The sequence below is a fragment of the Furipterus horrens genome, unplaced genomic scaffold (assembly GCF_987537825.1).
Source record: "Furipterus horrens unplaced genomic scaffold, mFurHor1.1.pri manual_scaffold_4, whole genome shotgun sequence".
In the NCBI taxonomy this organism is placed as follows: domain Eukaryota; kingdom Metazoa; phylum Chordata; class Mammalia; order Chiroptera; family Furipteridae; genus Furipterus; species Furipterus horrens.
In genome coordinates this window covers 162687784-162713532 of record NW_028327174.1, presented here as the reverse complement: position 1 = coordinate 162713532, position 25749 = coordinate 162687784, and the positions used below count along the sequence as shown (strand labels likewise).

The window sequence follows — 25749 nt, the reverse complement described above, 5'->3', positions numbered from 1 at the left end:
AAATGCAAATCAAACCACAATGAGATATTACTTTACACACAATAGGTTAGCTATTTTTAAAAAAGAAAAATGGAAAACATCTAGTACTAGAATGTGAAGAAATTAAAAACATTCATTGATGGTGGGGATGTAAAATAGTGCAGCTGCTATGGAAAATACTTTGGCAGTTCTTTAAAAAGTTAAATACAGAGTTACCATACCAACCCAGCAATTCCACTTCTAAATACTATAAACCCAAGAGAACTGAAAACATATGTCCACACGAAAACTTAAACATGAATGTCCTTAGCAGCAGTGTTCATAAAAGTCAAAACTGTAAATAACCTAAATATCCAACAGCCACTGAATAGGTAACCAAAGGTGGTATGCCCATACAAAAGAATATTATTTAGCCATAAAAATTTTCTCATGAATGCTACAACATGGATAACCTTGAAAATATCATAATGCTAGGTGAAAGAATCCAGCCACAAGAGGCCACACACATTGTATGATTCCTTTTATATGAAATGTCAAGCACAGGCAAATTCATACAGAACAGAAAAAACAGGAGTTGCTGTTGTCTGAGCAGAGGGGGAAATGGTAACTGCTGACAAGCACAGGGCTTCTTTCTGGGGTGATGAAAATATTCTGGAATTATACAGTGGTGATGGTTGCACAACCTTGTACATATACTAAAACTACCTGAAATGCACATTTTAAATAGTATGTAAATCATATCTCAATTTTAGATAGAGTATATATCAGGGTGTTCAAGGCAGCGTTATAAACGGGGTTATATGAGAGGGAGGTAGATGTAGTTATAAATTAGAAAAGAACAACACAAGGCTTTTGTGGTGCTGAAATTGCTTAGCATCTTTGTTACAGAAATAGGGGAGTCCAAAAATCCCCAGAGTTTGCGGCTGGGGGATGGGCAGAAGGAAGCAGCGTTTAGAATGCCTCCACATGACTGAGGCTGGTGGCTAGTGTCTTTTTTATGCAAAATGGCTTTAATGCATCCAAAGCCTCAGGTAGATGGGAGGAGTCTTGAACCAGGGGACGTATGGAAAAAGCACACAGAGCCTACGTAAGGTTCTGTGAATGGTCAGAACTGTTTGTAACGCCCACTGCGTCAGAGGATGCAGTCAGGGATTTGAACATAAGCGGCAGACATTTTAGCCAGGCAGCTGACTCGGATTTGACTAAAACTGAGGCTGACTGCAGATTTGACTGAGGCTGAGGTTGACTGTACTGATTACAAAAGGACTAACTATAGAGTTTACAAGGAGGCCAAGAATCCACGAGGTTCTGGATTAAAAGCTGGTGGACCCCATAACACAGACGAGGTCTCCCCAATCAGGATTGAATGATTGGCAGCTACTGGTAAAGCTGAACTGTGTTTGGAAAGTAGGGAAAGGGTTTCTCTGACTTTTCTAAAATTAGCCTGGTTTCGTGGGGGGGGGGGGGCAAGGATATGTGTTTATGAGTATTTTAAAGAACATAAGACTTAACAACAGAAATCCGCAAATAACTAAATCTATATAACTGTTAAATAAACAATTCTTTTTCTTTTCACTAAACTCTGGTATTGAGAGTTATAATTCTGGCGGTGGGCAATCGGGCCCCTAACTAAAGAGCCCGTGGGTTTGTTTGCAATTGGAACAGCCCAGGGGTTCTGTAACATCTTGAGTGTGGTGGTGGCTACACAAAAATGTACCTGATAAAATTGTATGGAATTAGTGCACATACAAGCAAGTAAGTACAAATCAAACTGGGGAAATCTGAATAAAATTAGTGGGTTGTATCAATGTCAATATACGGCTTGTGATATTGTGCTATACTTTTACAAAATGTCACCATTGGGGAAACTGGCAAAAGTATATGTAGTGGTCTGAATGATGGTTCCCAAAGATATCAGACTTGAATCCCTGGAATTTCTGAATGTTATTTTATATGGTAAAGTCTATGTAGATGGGATTCACATAAGGATTTTGAGATGAGGTGATAATCTTGGATTATCTGGGTAGGCTTTAAATGTCACCACAAATGTGCTCATAAGAGAGGCAGAGGGAGATCAGGCATTCAGAGGAGGTGATGTGAAGGTGAAGGCAGACACTGCAGGGATGCAACCACAAGCTAAGAAATGCCTGCAGCCACCAGCAGAAGGTTTGAAAGGCTAGACACACATTCTTCGCCTCAGAGGGAGTGCAGTCCTGCTGACCCCTTCATCTCTGACTTCTGGACTCCAGAGCAGTGAGAATAAATTTCTGTTATTTAAGCCATCAAGTCTGCAATACTTTGTTACAGCAGCCATAGGAAACATAACATAGTGTACAAAGAAACTCTCTGTGTTACCTTCTACAACTGCATGTGACTCTACAATTATCTTAATTTCAAAAAAGACTACCAATCACCTAAGTACTGTGGAAGCACAAGAGCCACTGCTTTCATAGAACTTACTAGCAGAAGAGACAAATAAACAAGGGAAAATACAGACAGTATTAAACAATAATAAGAGCTAAAGAGGAAAAAAATAAGAGGAAAAAGATATATGAAGTCTCTGAGTTGGGGTAGCAGGTAAGCTGAAATTTTAGGGTGGCCCATGACAGACCTCACTGGGAAGACAACTTTTGAATAAAGAAAGTGACCGTGCTGACAACAGAGGGAAGAGTATTCTAAAGAGGGGAGAGCAATTCCTGTTTTAAGCTCCACGTCTGAGTTTCAAATTAATACTCTCACATAGATGAGCGATATTTGGGGGTGGGGGGGAGGTTGAGATTTTTAGATTTCTCTTTTCTCTTAAACTATTATAATGCGATGGTCTGTTTCTGGCTTTTGGAACACTGTTACAGAGTGGGGGTATCCAAAAATCCCCAGAGCCTGCAGGTTCCGGGATGGGGAAAAGAGAACAGCTTTTAAGATGCCTTTGCATGACTATGGCTAGTAACTAGTTTCTCAGTTATGCAAATGGCTTTGGTTCTTCCAAGACCCCAAAAAGACAGGAGGGATTTTGATCATGGAATGGTGCAAAATGAGCATAGAGAGCCTGAGCAAGGTTCTGTGACTGGTCAGAACTGGTTACCATGCCCACTGTGTCACAGGACTCAGGGATTTAAAAATAGGCGGCAACCATTTTAGAGGAGGAGAGGAGATCCAGTTTGCAAGGAGGGCAGAGAAGGAACTCCATGCGGCTTTGAAAGGGCAAAGAGAGAACCATGCATGATCCAGTGCAACATGGCGCATGTTTTCCTGGACTGTTATACGGAGGCTGATGACATTGTACCCCAGGTCCTGAAGGAGACAGCTGACAGATAAGGAATGGGGAACTTCCTGGCATGTTTTTGGCTTCTAGCCTTTTGGGGAGCAAGGGGAGTGCTGGGTCCTGTTGTAGAACAGGGTTCTGAGCTGAAGCGCTCACTGCCCTCCCCAGATGGGAATATTGTAAATAATGACCTGTTTTCCTCAACACTACTTTTGGGTTTTACACCAAGGCGCCACATGGAAGAACCCCCTTTCACTCTATAACAGTTTTGGCGACCCCGGATGGGGCTAATGGAACCTGTAGCCAGGTTTGCTCTGTAACACAACTTTCTCAATTTTCTCCCTTCCTTTACATTCCTTTTCAGTCTCCTCTGCTGGGCCCTCTTTACTTCCCTTACTACTAAGTATCAATGTAACCAAGGGCCAAGTCTTTGGACTTTTTTTCCTTCCTCTTTTCCACTCTCATTCCCTAGATGATCTCATCCAATCTTATGGTTTTAACCACCTTATTATAGACTCATGAAACTCAAATTTTTAACTCTAGCTAGAACAATTCTCTTGAACTTCAGACTCCTGTCTCATTAACTATTTGATGTCAGCATTTGGATGTCTGTTAATTAAACTTAATACACTCAAAACAAAATTTCTAAATCCCTAAAAAGAGTAACAATCCCATCCTTCCAACGGTTCAGACAAAAACTTCAGAATTATCCCTGATGATTCTTTTTCTTTCATATCCTACATCCAATTTATAAATTAATCCTGTTACCTTCAAAACACATGCAGAACATGACCCTGTGTTACAGCTTTTAGCTTATAATGGTCTAATCATTATCATTTCTCATACAGATTATTGCAAAAGCCTCCTTATTATTTCCTTGTTTCTACCCAGGTCCACCTATGGTTTATTTTCAATATAGCAGCCAGTTCACATCATTCTGTGAAAGGATAGTAAGAAGCTAGGAAAAGTCCTGGGAAAGTGGTATAGGGAAACTAAAACAAGAAATTAAATAAGGCCAAACAATTTGAACAACTTATAGCCAGTTAGTGAATAGGAAGACCTATTCTTCCCTAACCAAGGACACTTGAGAGCAGATGATTTACACCTCTCCTCCCTAACCAGAGAATACATAGCTTAAATCACCCTGGTTGAGAAAATAAAGAACAGAGGTGTGCATGCCCCTTCTCAGCATGAACTTTTTACTTTCTCCTAAACTCTAAGGGTCCCCATGAGACTGGCAACCAGGAAAGCAGCAGACAGCAACAGCAGCTTACTCTCTGGTCCCATCTCCAAGCACCCCTTTCTTCTGACTTTCCAGTGGGCTAACAGCAGCCCCTCCTTGGCTCACTTCTCTCCTATCAGGTTTCTGGGGAGCCAAAGCACAGCACCACCTAGGCTTTCTCCTGTTGTTTCTTCCACCCTGTCCTTCCTTGTTTCACTGTCCCCACCTGTAATAAACACTCTCAAAATCACCTGGACTCATATTGTGAAATCTTTCCTACACCAAGTCAAGAACCCACACACTACAGGCCACGCTGAGGCAGACCCACTGCAGGCTGGTCCCCACCAGGGAACAGTTTTCATCTGGTCCAGAGGTTTTTTTGTCTTACTTAAAAAACAAAACAAACAACAATAACAACCAAAAAACCAAAGTCCTTACAGTAGCTTACCAAGCCCTGTACATGTAACCTAATTCCCTGCTTGTGCTCTGCAGCACCTTTCCAACCTTCTCCTTTGCTCACTCTATTCCAGGTGTACGGGTCCAGCTGTTCCTTAAACAGGCCACGCATACTCCTGCATCAGGATTTTCTACCTGCTGTTCCTGCTGCCTTCAGTGTTCTTCTCACGGGACTCACTACCTTACTTCCTTCATATCTCCCCTCAAATTTAATCTTACCAATGAAATTTCCCTGAACATCTTATATATAAAATAGTCACCTTCCTCCCTATCACTTTGGACCTCTTTAAGTCTTTTACTCTGCTTTATTTTCCTTCATAGAATTTTTCACCACTTAGTATATCATATATTTCTCAGTTTATTTATTTTCATCTATAATTCCCCATTAGAATATAAGCTGTATGAGGATAGGAACTTGGTCAATTGTATTCATTTCTGGCTCCCTGGGTGATTAAAACAGTATCTAGACATACAAGATGCTCTCTAAAATGGGGTTAATCAATAAATATTATATGTGTATTCTAGATCATTTAAATGTTCAAATCACTTTACTTTTGTTTTCCTGATATATCAATTATTGAGGGAAATGTTAAGTTCTTCCACCATTATAAAGAATTTGGAAAGTTCTTGTAATTTTATCAGTTTTTGCTTTAAAAAGATTGAGTCTATTGTGAGTTGAGTGCAAATTCAAAACTGTTAATATTTCCTTGGTTAACTGTTCTTTTTATCATTAACCAATTATCTTATTTATCCAAAAAAATGCTTTTTTGGCTTTAATGTCTATTTCATCTAATATTATATCACCTTCAGAAATATTAAAATGCTTAATGCCAATCATTCCCTTTTTAAATTGTATCTTATTATTTAAAATTTTTTGGCTCTAATGTCGTTTTTATACAGTTCAGTTAGGTTTAACCACTGATTTATATTTGTACATTTGATTCTTGTAACCCACTTCTTCTTTCTGCTTATCAATGTCCTTCTTCACAAGTACATCCCTTGTTAGTTTTTAGTCTCATTTTTCTTAAAATGTTTTATTTTGTTTAAAGGAAATGTAGCTTGGTATAGCTTGTAAGGTTATTCAAGCAGTTCTGGGTAGACACCTGCATAGAGCTCTATATATTTTGAATTTTTTATATTTCATTGACTTTTCATCTTGTTCAAGGACTATGACTCAACACATTATATTTGTGAAACTAAAGTTACAGGTAGAATAGACTGAACCTTTTTTTCAATCTTCTAAAATTACAAAACTGGGAACATCCACAATTATAGTAAAGAGGTATGAAATAGTGACTTAAGAAGAACAACTCATAGAAGCCGCCGGAGTCGTCTCCGAGTTTCACACCAGTAGACGCAGAGCTATAGAGCAGTTGTGATGCCGCGTGGAAGCCGAAGCTGCACCTCCCGCGTGGCCCCTGCGGCCAGCCGGGCACCTCAGATGAGAGCTGTGCCCAGGCCAGCACCAGCTCCACCATCTGCAGTTGGCTCACCTGCTGCTGCCCCCCGGCAGCCAGGTCTCATGGCCCAGATGGCAACCACTGCAGCTGGTGTGGCTGTGGGCTCTGCTGTCGGCCACACAATAGGTCATGCCATCACTGGGGGCTTCAGTGGAGGAGGTAATACTGAGACCTCAAGGCCCGACCTCACTTACCAGGAGCCTCAGGGAACTCAGCCTCCACACCAGCAGCAGCAGTCTGGCCCATGCCACTATGAGATGAAACAGTTTTTGGAGTGTGCACAGAACCAGAGTGACCTTAAGCTTTATGAGGGTTTCAGCGAGGTGCTGAAACAGTGCAAGCTTGCAGATGGATTAGCCTAATCAAGAAGTTCGTAATGAAGAAATGGAAAATCATCTCTCATGAGCAAGTTAATTTAGTATAAAGATATAATTGATAGTGAAAGTATAAAACTACCAGTTAAACCTCTCTTATTATTAATAGTTTTCTTGCCTCGGAATTGCAATGGAAGAGAGTGTACTTACTACATAGAAGTTCATTGAGGTGGTATTGAGTTTGGAGCTGGGCAAATGGTTTTGTGGCTTCCTTAGACCAGCTTTTGTGATGCTAATGTTTGTGAATCAATTAAAATAAAGTGATTTTCTTCCCCCCAAAAAGAAGAGCAACTCATATAATGACAACACTTATCTTTATAGAGCAGGAAGCAAATCAAAATATAGACGGAACAGATTAGGAAGATATCCACCCACCTAATTTTCTAAACTAGGTCTCATTAGCATGAATTAAATGAATTTCAGTGCCTGTTGCAAACTTCTAGAATAGAGGTAACAACAATGCAAACACTACATTTCAGCCTTAAGCTAAATTTAATTTGGAGGAGGAGAGGACATATTTTAAAATGTGCACAAATGAAGAGAAATAGAGGAAATGGATGTAACAATCTTTAACAAAATAATATCATAAAGGAAGGTTGTACACAAATGGTTTGAACTCAGAATAGAAAATGTCATTCTTTGTTCCCCCCCAAAAAGGAAATATTATATTTGCTAATTTTATAACTGACATGTAGCATTACATCATTATAATGTATTCTGAACAAGATAACGATGAAGCCTGCTTGCCAAACCTTTCTTGTCCAGGCTGTTGGGAAGAATGATGACTAAAGGAAAACTCTATCAAGGTGAAATGATGCAATGGCAACAACTTAAAAGAATATCAAAAGAAATCAGGAAGATCACATGCAACTTGCCATATTATACGTTTCATAACTAAGTGCCTTGAGCCAAATGGCAGGTTTTTCATTTCTCATAGTTTAAGCGTTTTACTCATACCCTACAACATAGAAAATTTACCTTTTTATTCCCTGAAATGTACTGCTAGCCATGTCTATGATGCCTCCAGTTGGCCTTGCCACTGCTCCAACTAAACCTTTCCCAACACCTTTAAGGAAACCAGCTGCTCCTCCTTTTTGAGCTCCTAGGAAGAAAAAAGACAAAGTTTTAGACAATTAGATCAAGAATAAAAATTGAATCAATTTGTGAAAGACTTGGTAATATATATCACCCAAAGGAATTACTACACTTGCCTTTGATTGGTTTTGTAACAATTCCTGTTATGCCACTTACAAAACCCTAGAAAGAAAGCAAAATTGAACATTTATAATACATTCACATGATGCCTTGAAGAACCAAGTCTGATTTACAAAAATACAGAGATTTGGACTTTTGGTAAAGATGGTGGCACAGGCAGACATGGTTCACCTCTTTGCACAACATCAAAATTACAACTAAAACTTTATAGAACAACCATCACTCAGAACTGTCAGAAACTGAGTTGAATGGAAGTCTGACAACCACGGAATTAAAGAAACCACATCCATCCAGACTGGTAGGAGGCATGCAGACACGAACAGGTTGGTCCTTCACCCACATGTGGTAGCTAAAAATTCAAAAGGGATATCTCAGGAACTAGGAGTCCCAGCTCCCCACCAGGCACCCCAGCCCAGGGTTCCAGCACCAGGAAGATAACTCCCCACAATTTCTGGCTGCAAAACCCAGCAGGGATTGAGTTGGCAGAAGAAACTGCTGGAGCTCCAATCAGTTCCTCTTAAAGAACCCACACATGGACTCACCTACTCAGATTCCCTCCCTCTGAGCTGCAGCACAGGGTAGCAGCTTGAAAAGCACCAGTGGTATACAAGGAGAAACTGAAGTGTTTGGCATCAAGGTGAGCAGAGGCCACAGTCTCTTTTCTAAACCCTCCCTCACAGAGCCCGCAAGCTGGTGCCATATGTGAGAATCCATCAACCTGGCTAACACTATTAGACCCACCTTGGAGATCCCCAGAGACTCCATACACCCAACTTACTGGTCCACCCAAGCTACTTTTCCATATGAATGGCTGGTCTTGGCTCATACTTCACAACTTCTAAATCCTATCAAACAAGCATCAGCGGGCTTCAGTGAGCCACAGGCCCGGCACTAGCCACAGCCTGCAGAGAATCACGGGAATATCTAAGCGAAGCACAAGTAGCCATCTCAGATTGCTTTATAGCTCAGGCAGGGTGGCCCTCGGAAAAACATAGGTGGGGGCTGACCTTGGCCTGCACCACCTGGGAAACCCCAGGGCCAGCGCACCCAAAGGAAGCTACAGACCACGACAGAGCACCACCATCCTGCCCCATCCCAGTGGATTCTGCAAGGGGGGGCGGATGTTGGTGGTCAGTGGTCATACCAGTCCCTTGCAGCTGACTGGCCTAGGTAAACCCTCCCACTGATCTGCCAACAGCAACCAAGGCTCAACTACAAGAGAAGGGTGTACTCAGCCTACGCAATGGGCACACCTCAGGTACCCAGCTTAGGTGATAGGGGAGGCTGTGCCACTGAACCTTACAGCACACCTACTACATTCGGCCATGCTACCAAGGGATGGAGTCAAAGCAGTTCAACCTAATACATAGAAACAAACACTGCAAGGCTGCCAAAATGAGGAGACAAGGAAATGTGGCCTAAATGAAAGAAAAGATCAAAACTCCAGAAAAAGAGGTAAATGAAATGGAGATAAGCAATCTAACAGATGCAGAGTTCAAAACACTGGTTTTAAGGATGCTCAGGGAACTTATTGAGGATCTCAACAGCATAAAAAAGATACAGTCAGAAATGAAGGATACAGTAATTGAAATAAAGAACAATTTGCAGGAAAACAACAGTAGAGTGAATGAAGCTGAGAATCAAATCAATGATTTGGAGCATAGGAAAGGAAAACACCCATCAGAACACAACAACAAAAAGCAATTACAAAAAAAAAAAAAGAGGATAATATAAGCAGCCTTCTGGGACAACTTCAAGAGGTCCAACATTCTCATCATAGGGGGTGCCAAGAGGAAAAGAAGAAGAGCAAAAAAATAGAAATCTATTTGAAAAAATAATGAAAGAAAACTTCCCTAATTTGGTGAAGGAAATAGACATGCAAGTCCAGGAAACACAGAGAGTCCCACACAAGATGCATGCAAAGAGGCCCACTCCAAGACACAAAATTAAAATGTCAAAGGTTAAAGATAAAGAGAGAAAAGAAGTTAGTTACCTATAGGGGAGTGCCCATAAGACTGTCAGCTGATTTCTCAAAAGAAACTTTGCAGGCTAGACGGGATTGGCAAGAGATATTCAAAGTCAGGAAAAGCAGGGACCTACAGCTAAGAATTCTCTACCCAGCAAAGCTATCATTTAGAATCAAAGGGCAGATAAAGAGCTTCCCAGACAAAGAAAAACTAAAGGAGTCCATCTTCACCAAGCCCTCATTATATGAAATGTTAAAGGGACTAATTTAAGAAGATTGAAACTGTGAGCAATGGCAAAAAAAAAAACCAACCCCAAATCTATCAAAAATTGAATCTAACTAAGCAAACAAGAAGAAGAGAGATAGAATCATGGATACAGAGAGCATTTTGATGGTTGCCAGATGAGAGGGGGGATGGGTGAAGTGAGGGGATTAAGAAGTACAAATAAACAGTTACAGAACAGTCATGGGAATGTAACATACAGTATATGAAATGGAGTAGCCAAAGAACTTATATGCATGGCTCATAGACATGAAAAATAGTGGCGGGATTGCCTGAGGGAGTGGAAGGTGCTAGGCAGAGGTGGAGAGGGGGCAAAGGTGGAAAAATGAGGACAACTATAATAGCATAATCAATAAAATACAATAAAAAAAATACAATGTTCTGCTTTCTAGACACCATAAGAATTAACATATTTCCTAAGCATTTTAGTTAAACAGAATGCTTTTGGAGGCTACTGAGATATTTTATATGGGCCACAACCCACTACTCCTCCAATATTGAAATAATATTTGAAGGAATGAAAGTTACGTGTCTATTTTCTTATTCACAGAATGTGGCTTTAAAAGCTATTTCCTGTAATGTTCACACACTGAGACATGTCTTACAGAAACTAAGCCTTTTCCTCCACGGGTGATGCCTTCCCTAAGACCAGCTGGTTGTTTATTCATGGCTTCTCTTCTCTTCTGTTGGTAGTCTTCATCCATGGTCATAGCTGCTACCCCTTTTGCCATAGCACTGGTGATTCTGGAGGCAGCACCAGCTAATCCACCTAGCGGAAATTATCATATCTTTAGTAAAAGCAAATACATCATTACTTTCTAGTGTAATCATACTTGGGAGGCATTCTGTTTCTTACCAACAGCTCCACCAACCAATGCTTTCACTCCTAGTGCCATTCCCTCCACAAACTCTTCAGGACCCTGGATGGCTCCCTAAAGGGTCAAAATTTAAAAGCAACAAATAAGGTTATATTTACTTTTAAAGGTGTATTAATTGATATAAATGAGGAAAACAGTAGGGTCAAAAATAAAGAGGTCCCCAAGAAAGTGACACCAGCAGAAAACTTCCCATTAACAGAAGTCTCAGACATATTTCATGACATTGCAAGTAAAAAGGATTAACTGTTGGAAGTTAATCGAAACTTAGAAAAGAGTATGACTTCACCAAAGTGCACACAAAAATGTTTGTTCTTTAGGTAAGGTATACAATAAGAAGGTGAGCACACACTATTCTTGGTAATATTTTACAAAATAAATAAAAACACTTTAATTCTTAATATATCTAATGCTTTAAATTATAGTGTACAAAATAAATATTAGTTTTACTATATTTTTCATTATCATCTACTCTTAAAAGTGTAAGTAGAAGAGTCTTGAACATTCTGACAGAAAACTTTAAGGGACGTAGAAAATCACAATCTTGGCCGTGATTAAGATTGCTCTGCACAGCGCCATCTTGCAGGGTTATTTTTACTGTCCCATGTTATTGTGCACAGCAAGACTACCTGTCTATGATACTCTTCTTCCTACTGTTGTGTAAATTTTATCCAACAGAACACTTAAAACTCAGTACATTTTTGTAGTCTTAAGTTTAAATTTTGAGGGAAAAGATAAAAATTTCTCCTCAAATTTCTCAAAAGCTCCTACCATTGTTTGCCACAAAATAATGTCCTTTTGTAGTGTCTCCCAAAATCCATTTACATCTACCACTCAAGTTAACAACTGCAATGCATTATTTATTCAAAAGTATTAGTGTGATACGGTGTAAGAATAACTATTTTACCTGGTAAGGTTCATAGAAAAATGCTTCTACACCTTCAGATAATTCTCTAATCAAACCAAAGGGATTTCCCAAAACTTCAAGTCCAAGAATGAGTACATACATCTGCTTAATGGCCTAAAAATGAAATATGAACATTAAACAACTTGGATAATCAGACTTAATATTTTTTCTTATAGTCAGTATACACATCCAATTTTCCAGGCTAATCCTTATCATCAATTTCAACTCATGAACCATTATCACCTTATTCATCACTAGTCATAGATTTTAAAAAGCAATTTGCTGTTAAGAGTATGAGAGACACTTTATGAAATATTTACGTAATGCTTTAGAATACTCAAAATGCTCTCACTTTTACAGCTATGTGTGACCGTTTTTATACTACCATCATTTTATAGACTGGAGAAACACAGAAGTTATTGGATGCTGAGGGCCACATAGGGGTTAAATGGCAAAACTGGGATCCAAATCCAGACCTCCTGAGGCACACTCAGTGATCTGTCCACTGTACAACAGCTGTCTCAGATGTTCTATGTTATATCAAAATACCAAAGTCTTTCCAAAAGTGGGGGAAAATCCACTATTATATAGCAGACTCAACAACTCAATTACATTAAAAATATGATGTGTTCATCATTTAGTTACTAATAAGTAGTTTCCCTTGATCCTATGTTTTAAAGTGAATGTGGTGAATTACTTAATATTTTATTTAAATGTTTATGTCTAATCCACACTGATCCAGAAAAGATTTCAGTACATGGCTAAAAATCAGAAGAACAGAAAATTGAAATGGTTAGTCTCAATTTCTTTCTACAAATCTGAAAATAAAAAACGTGTTTAAAAATTTTCAAACTGGCTATTAACTTCCTTGCCAAATCTACATTATATATGTACAGCCACATACAGTTTCACTATTTTATATTGCCCTGCCCTTTGTAAAATAATCTAGACAAACCTGTTTTGAATAGTGCCTTACTACTTCAGATTGTAATTCAGATGTTGTATGAAACCGATAGTTGAGTTCAAAAAATGCAAGCCTGAAAAAAAAACATACAAATGTATAAATATTGTGTGCACGAAGAGAGGGAGGGAGGGAGAGTTTTCAATATTAAGGTTTTATTTTCATTAGAATTTTTCTGCAAATCTTTCCTTTTATAGTACATTTTCCCATGTCAATAAGAAAGTCTACCCTTTTACATACATCTCTGCACCTTCCAGTCAAAGAAAGCTCTAAAAGTCTGATAAAAGCTATGGATCTTATTCTAATAAAAGCCACCAACATACACATATTTTCCACATAATTTAGTGGATTTGGAGACCCCTTGGATTCCACTCATGGACAGGAACTTATATTTGTCAACTCTGTCCTATCATGGTCCGCAGAGAATATGTTTGACACAATGAGATAAACGGAAGAGGCTGCCCAAGAATGGCCAGGGTTCAGTTGCTGCAGGGTAGGGCCTGCCTGATCAGCCAACAGCCAAGGAATCAAGGTTAGTTTACTCATAACCTATTCCCAGCATATACCCAATCAACTAATTGGGGAGGTCAAGACTAACAGATAAGAGGGCAGCAAGATAAGAAATCTCATCTTATTCCTGAGGTGATGTATTCAAACCTATGTTCTGTAATTTGACTGTTACCTAACTCTATCCAGACTTGGAGTTATATCTTATTGGATCACTGATTCTTACTACTGTTCACAATAACAATTCTAGGTGCCACCTGAAAAGGGCATTCTCATCTGAAGTCTCCACTCAGACTCTGAGTCTCTTTGGTCAGATATTCTAATAGCTCCCATTTACAACTCACATTAAAATGTCAATTCCTGACTGCGACATCTGAACTGATCCCTTCATTTCCTCTATCATGACATTCATTTCTCCTAGTCACATATGCTTGAAGAGTCTTGATTCCACAGGCCTTGAAGCCCCATCTTTTAAACACCACACCTTCGGGTATACAAAGCTTCTTAGGAATTCTTCCCTAGGCCAGAAAGGCCTTATATGATGCACAAGCATGCATGACCTTGTCCCTATTTCTTAAGAAAATTATTTAACAATTAACTTGTTATTTAATAGTTAAGGGTTAGCAAGTGTATGTTATCTAAATTGTATTAAACAGCAAACACTAAATTGTGCCTAAGATCTGCAATATACTTTACATATTTTTTACTTATGAATTTTTAGGTAAATATAAAATGGACTTTCATCAGTTTATAGATTTGAATATTAAACATACTTAAAAACTACATCTTGTACATCTGTGAGAGTGGCACCAATACTCTTCAGCAAAAGATTTAAAGAACGAATTGCAATTAATCCTCCACGTTGTTCTGATTCTTCAGCTGCTTCTTTACCCGAACTCAATGATACACTTAAATGCAGCTAATGAGACAGAGATAAATATCAGGATCTTCATAATGACAATATTAACTTTTAATATTCAACTTCATTTTAAATTCACTACACCATTAATAAAGTTTCAAAGTTATCAGTACTATGCCACAATTAGTAAGTGGACAGTTAAATCTAAAACAGTTCTTTTTAAATTTTAAATTCAGTGATGTAAAATGATATATTTAGTTCAATGCAATTATTTTGATAAATCTAGGAAAATATTAATTTTATACATTTTAATAACAATAATCTAGAAGTTAAATTTGTTGAAAATAACTCAAATGTCTCCATTAAGTGAATGTGTCAGCTACTAGAAATGAGTTAATAAGATGAGGCCAGTTCAAAAGCAGTTTTATATTGTATGCATATAGATACTGTATACACAGTTTCATAATAATTTTCTTCAAGTAATCCTAAGTAAATAATAGAAACTTTGTGTTAAGAACTTACATTAAGTTCCATTCAATCTTCAAATCTTAAATCAAGGTTGCTTTATAAATTAAAACTTATATATTATAGTTAATAATACTGTATTGCATATTTGAAAGCTGCTAAGAGAGTAGATCTTAAAAGTCCTCATCACAATAAAAACAAAACAAAACTGCATAATACGTATAGTGACAGATGGTAACATATTGGAATGATCATTTCATAGTGTACACAAATGTCAAACCATTACACTGTACACCTGAAATGAATAAAAATGTGTCAATTATAACTCAAAACAAAAACTTACATATACATCATGCACAGAATTTTGAAAATTGTCATTAAACACCTTAACACTAAGGTAACATAATATCAGGCTGAGGCAAATATATAAACACATACTGCATGTGGCTCCACTATTATTACCATATAGTGAAAATTATTACAATTTAATAATAATAATTTAAAAGGATTATTGCTTTGCTATTTAGTTATATTTGTAATTGTGAAGTTACAGAATTTATGAACTATTTAAGAACATAATTTGAATACTATATCCACCCAAAAGACCCAGTAAATTTCCTACTACCTAGATTATCATAGATAATAGAAATAACTTACACTTCCCCTACCTTGATAGGCGATATATGAAAGTACTCATAGAGACTGACTTGTGATGAATCTACTAATGACACTGCTTTATATTCTTCTTGGAAAACTTCTATATCTTTTTGAAAAAGTTCAATCTGTAAAGGAACATAAAGAAATAAAAAGTTAAGGGACCTATCTTCATGAAGTATTTAAGCAAATAGCTCATACACTGCAGAACGTGCTCTAAAATATCCAAATTCAACATTATTCATAATTAGAAAGTTACTGCCTCAGGAAAGAAACTAATATTTCTATTGTTAGAAAAATTCTTTCTGTCACTCAGAAACTGATAAGCATATCTTCTATGTTTCCATCTAATTCATTGGAAGATGTTAAGCTTTTCCTCATGTGACTATAGTTTTTATTCCAAAAGACCACTAACCCTTTCAACACTTTTTTAGGAATATTTACTTTTTAAATATAATGTCCACTTGTAGCTTTTTGCTTAATGCCTTACTTACATGTACAGAGGCTATTAATATAATAAAAAATAGAAGAAGGCACTGAAAATTATTTTTCACAAAGTGATCAATCAGTGCTTTCATGCTTGATAATCAACATTACTTCTCTTCCAAACACTAAGTTACTTCTATGTGTTGAGAAATGGCCCAACATTCACATTTTAACCTATTAACAAACCATCAAAGTGATGGCCTTATTAAAAGTATATATGAAAACTGACTTCTAGATGACACTGTGAGGTGCTCTTTTCCAGCTCCCCAGTGAAACTGGTGAAATTTATTTAAAAAACAAACATTTAAGGCTTCTATGAATGGTCTTAAAGGCATAAGGAAATGAAACATCTCTTTAAGAACATCTACAAAAACTTGGTTAAAAAAGTGAGTCTGCAATATTTGAACAAGAACCATTCTCTCAATTTCCCCTTCCAGCTCAATAAGCTAAAATTCTACTTTAGACTGGTCTACCCAAGAACACAGAGTTATCTCTCTGCCCAGACTCCAACTGGAGGAGTTTCTTCCTGGAAGGCACAGGATATCAACATTTCTCACCCTATGCCCAGCTACTAGCTGTTAAATAATAGGAGAGGGGACAGTTTCTTTCTTCTGTCCAGCCTCCACTCATGGAGTAAAGGCTCAACTTCAGTGTGACACTGCTAAGAATACTGCCCCACCCCAAGCTCCAAAGATCTGGCTCAAAGATTTTACCTGGGAGAGACAGTTCCTAATTTCTTTGAAAAGAAACTGACTTCATTCACCACAGTGTAAAGAAGTTCAAGCCTAAGAATGCTCTAGCACAGCAACTTTCAACCTTTTTCATCTCATGGCCCACATAAACTAATTATTAAAATTCTGTGGCATACCAAAAAATATTCTTTTCCCATGTGACAAAAAATTTAGGTACTATTTTAATTCATTCACACCAAATAGCTACTGTTGTGTTGACTGTTGTCATTATTTTTCAAATTTGACAATCTAAGGGAAAAGAGGTCAGTGCCCCTGACTAAATAATCAGGTATTATGTGTTTTAAAATTTTTTGTGGTGCGCCAGTGTGCTGCAGTACACAGGCTGAAAATTGCGGCTCTAAAAAATGGTGGATGTTCCTCAACATAATAAAGACCATATATGACAAACCCACAGCCAACATCATACTCAATGGGCAAAAACTGAAAGTGTTTCCCTTAATATAAGAAAAAAGACACAGTGGTGTCTGCTTTCACCACTCTTACTCAACAGAGTACTGGAAGAACTAGCCACAGTAATCAGACAAGAAAAAAGAAAGGCATCCAAACTGAAAAGGAGGAAGTAAAACTGTCATTGTTCCCAGATGGGACGATATTGTACATAAAAAACCCTAAAGATTCCAACAAAAACCTAATAGATTTAATAAATGAATTTGGCAAAGTAGCAGGACATCATTTTTTCTTATTTCCCTAATCCCTCTCATCAATGCTATTATTGTAAATCTTACCTCTGTTTTTTCAGTTACTTCAGCTTCTGTCATAAGTTCTGCTAAAGCATAGACAAACCCAAGATCTAACCTGAGATCCATTTCCTGGATCAACACTTTGAAGTATCTATATCACAAAATAGAAAACATTGAAGATCATCAATGAACTGTATTTAAAAAATTAGATGAGAAAAAAGCAGGAATGAATAATTATCCTAGAAAGATAACTATCATAGCAACATTGCTCATAATAGCAACAAAAAGAAGTATGAAAATGACTGTAGAGAGACAATATCTAAGTAAACTGTGGTGGACAGTCATAAAAAACATTATTAGTGATTATGACTAAACTCTAGCTATATACAACAAAACGAATAAATTTTAGAAAAAAGTTTAATGAAATGAACAAGTCCTAGGAGTATGTGTACAGTTTGAAACTTTTTTTAATTAAGGGGAAAATTAAGAACAATAATGTTTAGGTACACATATACAACTATAATTTTAAAAAGCAAGGGAATAAAGATAGCACTTGTCTTGGTGACAGGGTAGAGAAAACAAGAAAAGGTAAGAATATATAGATGGGTCTTTCTTTAAATGTTTTATTTCTTGGATTAGGTGGAGACTGAATTTCAAAATACTATTTCTTTCTTGTTTCTAAAACAATATATAGTAATTATAAAAAACTTAAGAGTAAAAGCAAATAAACAGAGATAAAAATAATAAATACCCAGAATTTTTTAAGACTGATTTATTTATTTATCTATTTGAGAGATAGGAAAGGAGGGAGAAAGAGAGTGAGAGAAACATCAATGTGAGAGAGAAGTATCGAATAATCAGTTACCTCTCATACATGCCTAGACTGGGGACTGAACTTGCAATCTAAGCATCTTCCTGGCTGGCAATCGAACCCGCGAGCTTTAGCATTGTCCAACCAAGTGAGACACACAGGTTAGGGCAAAATGCCCATAATTAAAAAATGGTTATTGTTAATATCGAGGTGTATTTCATTCAGAGCCTTCTGATTCTCCATAATTACATAATAATTAATAGACTTTTTCTATGATCTTTATAATTTAGTATTTTACACTTAAATATTTTACTCATCTAAAATTTATTTTTTAAAGGGTACAATTAACTCGTATATTTAAATCAAACATTAAATAAGCACACAAGAAATATATTAAGATACTTACTTAATACGTGATATCTGGGAATGCCCTGCAGATCTCATTACAATACAGACATCTGTGAAAGGCTTTGGTGCTGGAAAGGTTAATAATATGATTAAAACCACAATGCTTTAAAAAAACAGATAAGAATTTTTTGCAATGTAATACAAATCACAATGGCCAACTAAATTATTTACTAAATTATGAATATCAATTAAAACTATTGATATTTGCACAATCCATTACAATCTTAATTTCAGACTCTAGGATTGTTTTAATATCAATTAAAACTATTGATATTTGCACAATCCATTACAATCTTAATTTCAGACTCTAGGATTGTTTTTGTAATTTATCTACATTCACTATAAAGATTACCAATCCTTTAAATTCATGGTTTTAAATTAGAAGCAAGCATTAGAAGCATTACGAAAACTTCGTAAAAACAAAGATTTCAAGATCCTGACCCAGTTTTCTAGATGGAAGGGCTTGGCATGTATACAGGTCAAAATCTTCCAAGCAGATTATGAACACTCCCTTAGATCGTTTAGAGTCAGTGGTATGGATGTGAACGGGAAGAAGAGGATGGAAGAAAGGATCTGTCAGTCATTCTCATCTGGAGATTATAGGACACTTTCTGTGATCCGTCAACAGTCTGAATTTGAAGTTCATCACAATTTATTCAAAGGTCCCAGTGGCTTTTAAATCACAGGTTTAAAATTCATAATTTAAAAAAAATTAACATTTCTAAAAATTTAAGTATATATTTCTAGTTAATCTTTTCTTCAGTATTTATTCAGTTTTGTTGAAGTGAGCTGCACAAAATGGTTTTGTTTCATAAAAAAATAAACCAAACAGCTAATAGTACCACTTTTATGGCAATCTAAAAATATAAACAAACCTGAATCCATGGTGACTGACTTGGGAGGTTTAATAGGATAAAATACAAATGGAAATACAGCACCATGTATCTGGTTTTGGATCTAAGAAAATTAAGAGAAAAAAAAAGTCAATACATTCAAACATAAATTTTAGAACCTGACTAGAATAACAAGATTTAAGAAGTAGAAGGAATCAAGAAGTCTAGTCCCATATTGAAATGGAAATGCTAACTAAAACAGACCATGGGAATACATTAGTTTATTGCTATGTTCCTTTAGAATATAATTTGACTATCTTCTCAGACTTACCTGTATTCTATAAATTTGAATTCTAAATGATGATTGATGTGCTGATGTGTTATATTCCGCTTTTAATGCTGGCAGATAATTTCTTCGTATAGCTATTTCATGTGGTTGGAGAATTTTCATGTTAATACCACTTGGGGTAAAGAGAACCTGAAAAATATGCCATGCCCCACAAAACACAGAATTTCTCTTTGTTCATAACTGATTAAAATTAGAAATTTGTACCAAAATTTTTTAAATCTTAATTAAAATAACAGGCTAAATATTTGATTAGATTAAAACTGAGATCTTTATAGCTCATATCCTTTCAATTCACAAAAATACTCAGATATTCCTTACAGTGTGGTCGTATGACTTTTAATGTAAATTTACTAAAATTTACCAAAAACAAGTGATAAAAGATAAAATAATCTTAGAAATAAAATAAAAGGCTTTTAACCAAGGAACAATCATTAGCATCTCAAGAGGAAGTCTCAGTTTTTAATACAACTATTTAAAATATTTTATAACAAAGTATATATTGTAGCATTTATTGTTTTATAAGGAAATAAATCTTTCCTTAGAAATTCTCTAGTGATTAATCTAATTACAACGGATAAAAATTAAAACTTCATTATCAGTACTTAAAATTATTACCGGAATATTAGTGTCCAACTCAATAACCTTATCTTCCAAAGGTGAAGATTCAATATATTCCTTAAATTCTTTCTCTAACTTGTCAGTGTGCTTTATACTCATTGGCTTCCACCTCGCCTTCTTCTTGGGCTTTGTCTCCCAAACCACATCAGAACTTATATATGAAAACAAAAATCAAGGTACTAATTAATTCACATTTTCATTTTAACTGGTTTATTACATGAATTACAAAAACTTGAGTGAACATTCTACAATATCCTCAGTAATAAGCAAGCAAATTACAAGTTTAAAAAACATGAATTCATTCAACCAATCTTATTAAATTCCCACTTATATACCATTCTGGGCTATAGGAATCCTATCAGTGAACATCCCTCTAATTCTGGAGCTTTATTTTAGCTGAGGAGTGATAGGTAAAACAACATAAATACAGTAATTTAGCGAACTTTAACATATTAGGGAGTGAAACTCTTTTGAACGAAGAAAAAGTAGGAAGGGTAAGGTGGATATGGAATACTGAGATATGCAAGGTTGTGGAGTTGCAGTATTAAAATAGAGTGGTCAATAGGGGTGTCACGGAGTAAGATTTCAACAATGTTAAAGGAGATTCATCCAGAAGACAACAGGTGAACATTTCAAGCAGAGGGACCAGTTAGAGTCAAGGCTCCAAAGCAGAAAACACATGTAGTGTATAAAGAGGAGCAAGGAGGCTGGCATTAAGAGTACACATTAAGAGGGGAAACAAGATGGCGGAAGAGTAAGTGGAAGCTACACTAACCTCCTCCCAGAACTAGTCTGGATTTACAACTTAATTTTGGAGAAATCATCTGGAATAACCAACTGAAAACTGGCTGGAGAGAAGTCTTATAACCACGGAGAGACAGAAAAGGCCGCTACATCACAACGTGACCAGTAGGGAGTGCGGAGACGCGGAAGGGCTGGCTGGGCTCCCACGGGTGGCAGCTGAAGGGACTGAGAAACAGCTCAGCAGCCGGGGATTCCCCCTGAGAAGGGCAGGGTCTAAACCCCCAGCTGAGCTTCCCAGCCTACAGCAACAGAGTGGAAAGTAAAATAGTATCAGCTGTGAAGAGCGAAAAGCCACAGGGTTTCTTGCTAGCCAGAGAGAAACAGCTGGAGGAAAAGAGCTCTTAAGCGGATCACATACGAAAATATTTTGGCCCCCACTTACCCTGGGCTTGAGCGGAGGGAAGACAGAGAGGACTAGAGACACTTGAGGAGAGTTTGGTGTGGTGGCTTTGAGGGGAGAACTGGGGAGGCAGCCGATCGGGTCCCAGTGCTGACTCATCCCCACACTGCAGGCAGACCATTCCCGGCCAAGTGGCGTCAGCTTGAGGGGAAGCAAAGGCCCTGCCTACAGGAATTAAGCTGCCATACCCACGGTCCTGAAGCCTGACGGCTAATCACAGATTGAACAGATTAACAACTAAAGAAGCCAGACAAAGGCAGTAGATCCCTGAAAGTCTCCAACAGGCTGCCTAGGCCCAGACTGGTACAGGATCTGACGCCACCAGGGGCAGATCCAGGAAGTGCAGATCATTCTAAGAAGCACCAACAAACAATAGGAGTCACAAAAATGGGGAGGCCGAGAAACAACCCCCCACCGAAAGGAAAGGTAGAATCCCCAGAAAGAGTGCTAAATGAAATAGAGGGGACCAAACTATCAGATATGGAATTCAAAACATGGATTATGGAGAAGCTCAATGAGCTCAGTGGGAACTACAAAGAACTCCAGGGAAACTACAAGGAACTTACTGAGAATTACACCAGGGGGGGATGCTGGGCGGAGGGGACCAAAGGGGAAAAAATTGGAACTATTGTAACAATATAACCAATAAAATATACTTAAAAAAAAAAAAAGAGTACACATTAAGAGTAGATGATGAAGACATTGTGAGAGGCCAGATAAAGGGAAAGCCTTGTAGGATATTGTAAAGACTTGGAGTTTTACTCTGCGATGAACAACCATCAATAGGTTTTGAGAAGATCAGTGACATGATCTGACTTAAGCTTTGTTAGGAATACACTGCTGGGATGGGAGGAGACAAGGGGACAACTGGGAGAAGCAGAAAAATTTGTCAGGAGTTGTGGTAAGCTGGGGGAGAAGTGATGGTTCTGCATAGGGCGATGACAGTGAGGAAAGTGGTCAGGATCTATGTGTTTTGAAGGTGGAGCCAGCACAGAACTTCTAGATGGATTAGATGGAGGGTGTGAGATAAAGAGATGAATTTAGATGCAGTTGTCATTAACTTCAATAGGAAGGTAAGTTTTTGGCAAAAGATCAGGAATTGGGTTTTAAACATGAAGTTTAAGTCTCTTAGTTATCTGAGTAGAAATTTTGTGTAAGCAGTTGGATATACAAGCTGGAAGTTCAAGAAAAAAATCTGGCTGAAGATATATTTCTAGAAAATTCTGGCATATATGTGGTATTTGAAATCATAAAACTGAAACAGAGAAGAGGACTAAGGTCTGAGAGCCTCATCGCAACCAATATGAAGACAAGGAAGCAACAAATGAGACTGAGAATGTTGGGATAGAAAGAAAAATCAAGATGGTGAGGAATCTTCAAGTCAAAGAAGGGATCTGTGTTAAGTGTTATGACCTGAAGCAACAGGGGAAGTGTTAATTGTGCATTGAACCTGGCAATACACAGGTCTCTAGGGTGATCCTGACAACACCATTTTCATGCTATTCTGAGAGCAATAGCCTATTTGGAATGGTTAAAGGAAAAAAGGGTAAAAAAGAAAGAAAGAATTGAACACACTGAATATATTTAACTCTTTTGTAATGGACAACACTTTGGGCAGTTTGGCTATAAAAGGAAGCAAATAAATAGGTAGTAGGTAGCAGGGAAACAGGCTCAAGAGAATTTTTTTTTTTTTAAGTTGAAAGAACACTGACGAGAACAATCCAAAAGAGAGCCAAGAACTGTTGACATAGGAGGAAAAAAGAAGTGAATTTCTGGACCAGTGTCTCAAGAGGTAAGAAGGAATAGAATACAATGCAAAAGTAGAATTTATTTAAATAGGAGCACATATATCTTTAACTGTGGTGAAGTACGTCAGCATAGCATGTAGGTAATAAATGCTGGTGGGTAGGAAGTTGATATTGGGGGGTGAGTCTCTAAAAGTTCCTTTGTGATTACTTCAATTTTCTCAGTGAAATAGATGCCAGGCAGTGAGATGAGAGAGGAAACTGGGGTTGAGAAAAAGACGAAGTATGAAACAATAGTCTAGGAGAGAGAGAATGAAAGCAACAAATCTAACTTACTGAAAAATTGATGAAAATAATAAATATAGAACAAAAAAATCTATCCACATTCTAAAATCACTTTGTTCTTTCTCTTTTAGTATTTAAGTTTCTTACTTTTATTTAAGTATTCTATTTATTTATTCCTTCTAAAATTTATATTAACTTAATAAAAAGAAAGGTAAGAACCATGTATTATTTACTTCCACTTGCTTTCACATCACAGCACAGGACATAATATGCTTAAAATCTGTTGCCTATTTGACATTTTAAAATAATAAGCACATTTTTGAGCACAGTAAATATTTTAAACAAAGTTTTCTTTTTACTGTTCTGTTTAAAATGAATTCCATTCCATGAGGAGTCAGAGGTATTTCTAGATGCATTTACAGAAAAAAACAAATTAAGATCTCTATTATATACCTTTAATATGTATATTTATTTAATAATTTAAGTCAGGGATTTAAACTACATTATCCTGGTTATACAGATTGGAATCCAGAAATGCTCTCAAATTAGGAATATACATAAGTTATTAATTTTACTTCGAGTTTTTGACTAGGAATAGTAATGGTATAGGGAAAGAAAAGAACTTTACTAGTGATGACTTACATGGGGAATGATAAATATAGCATTACTTTATTACATCATAAAGTACCAAGGTCAAAATAGAATGTAATTGTCTTTATTCCTTGAACAACTATTTAAGGAACATCTACAATGTAATCTGAATTGTGGTAGGATAACCTTATGACATGTTAAATAAAGTATACTTTTGATAAGCAGAATAAATCTAATGTTTTAGAGAGCTGAGAGAATGAACATAAAGAGGGATTTATAAATCTGATTTTTGATATATCTTTATGTCAAAGTGCAAAAAAAATATATCTCACAAGTATTTTTAAATTAGCACTACCTTAGTATTAATGTCTAACCAAAACAAAGAAGTTAAACTAAGTTATTTTATTTTCACAACCACCATTCTACATGATTAACAACTGATCATTTAAATTCATACAAGTATTAATGCATCTAACCTTGTAATGCCAATATAGGCTATTTCTTGCTTTGTGTAATTGTTGACAAGAGAAATTCCAACGTCTTGTAATGCCAACACAATTTCTTGCTCTGCTAATTCTGCTTTCTCATTTTCATATGTCACTTTAAATACTTTTGGATCTTCAGTGAATAAAATAATGCGCTGTAAGCCTTCAAAGAATGAAACTAAATAAATAGTTTTTCCCCCTAAATTTATAGCTGTCATCATATCCTAAAATAAAACCACAAAAAAATAAAAAATTAAGAATTTGGTCCCAAGCAACATGAAATCTAGAATTCACTTTTAAAAACTGAGCATAGTTTATGGAAGGTCCTTCATAGGGTCAAACAAACTCAATGAATTAATATTTGTATAACATTGGAAATTTACATAATTAGAATCATTTGATATTAGCTTCTGTGATTAATATTATAAAGTTATTAGTCAGGAAGATACATCAATTGTTCCTTCATTTAACATCTTGATAAAATCTAATTAAATAGTTCTCCTGTGCAGACTTATCAATAACACAAAGTATCATTTTCTCTCCCTTATTCTAAGACTAACCAATGTGTTACATGTCTTCCATCAAAAATTCATATTTTCTTACAGAGCTGAATTAAATAGAATAAAACATATCTAATATCTCAATTGCATGCTCTACAAAACATGGATATTCACCACAGGTGAATAATTCTATAGGAAGTCCTTATTTATAAGCATTGTGCTGATTATCAGTGTCTTGAGGATCAATTACAAGATAAATATAGCAAATTCTAATAATTAAGTCATCCATGAGTTTCTAGTTAAGTAATATTCTGATTAAGGAGAAATATTCAGTACATATTCATGTTACAATCCACTGAAATGAAAAACTGGAGTCACTACCATAAAATCAATATCTAGAAAGAGTCATATTATAATTCTTTCTAAAATAAAATATATAGCAGTGAAACTATACTGAGAAATAAGAAAACTAACTTATTTTCAAATATTTCTAAAGTTTGGAGATTGCTAGAGGGAAGGCAGTTTGGGGGGAGAAAAGGGGAAAGGGGGGATAAATG

The 25749-nt window shown here is 36.5% G+C and overlaps 1 protein-coding gene and 1 pseudogene across 2 annotated transcripts in view; one reads left to right on the top strand and one right to left on the bottom strand.

Annotated features, from left to right (window-relative positions):
* The window catches only part of VPS13A (vacuolar protein sorting 13 homolog A), a 214879-nt gene that overhangs the window by 29302 nt on the left and 159828 nt on the right, over window positions 1-25749 (bottom strand). For both annotated transcript variants that reach the window (XM_090274190.1, XM_090274189.1), the window contains exons 54-67: window positions 24684-24916; window positions 20380-20533; window positions 19747-19893; window positions 19458-19539; window positions 18581-18650; window positions 17409-17514; window positions 15460-15573; window positions 14241-14386; window positions 12955-13036; window positions 12000-12113; window positions 11074-11149; window positions 10823-10986; window positions 7965-8010; window positions 7732-7855 (exon numbers count right to left, since the gene is read on the bottom strand). In XM_090274190.1, coding sequence (XP_090130316.1) covers window positions 7732-7855; window positions 7965-8010; window positions 10823-10986; window positions 11074-11149; window positions 12000-12113; window positions 12955-13036; window positions 14241-14386; window positions 15460-15573; window positions 17409-17514; window positions 18581-18650; window positions 19458-19539; window positions 19747-19893; window positions 20380-20533; window positions 24684-24916 — 1658 coding nt within the window. The remainder of the gene's footprint in view (window positions 1-7731; window positions 7856-7964; window positions 8011-10822; window positions 10987-11073; window positions 11150-11999; window positions 12114-12954; window positions 13037-14240; window positions 14387-15459; window positions 15574-17408; window positions 17515-18580; window positions 18651-19457; window positions 19540-19746; window positions 19894-20379; window positions 20534-24683; window positions 24917-25749) is intronic.
* On the top strand, window positions 6298-6741 carry LOC150013197 (coiled-coil-helix-coiled-coil-helix domain-containing protein 2 pseudogene; annotated as a pseudogene).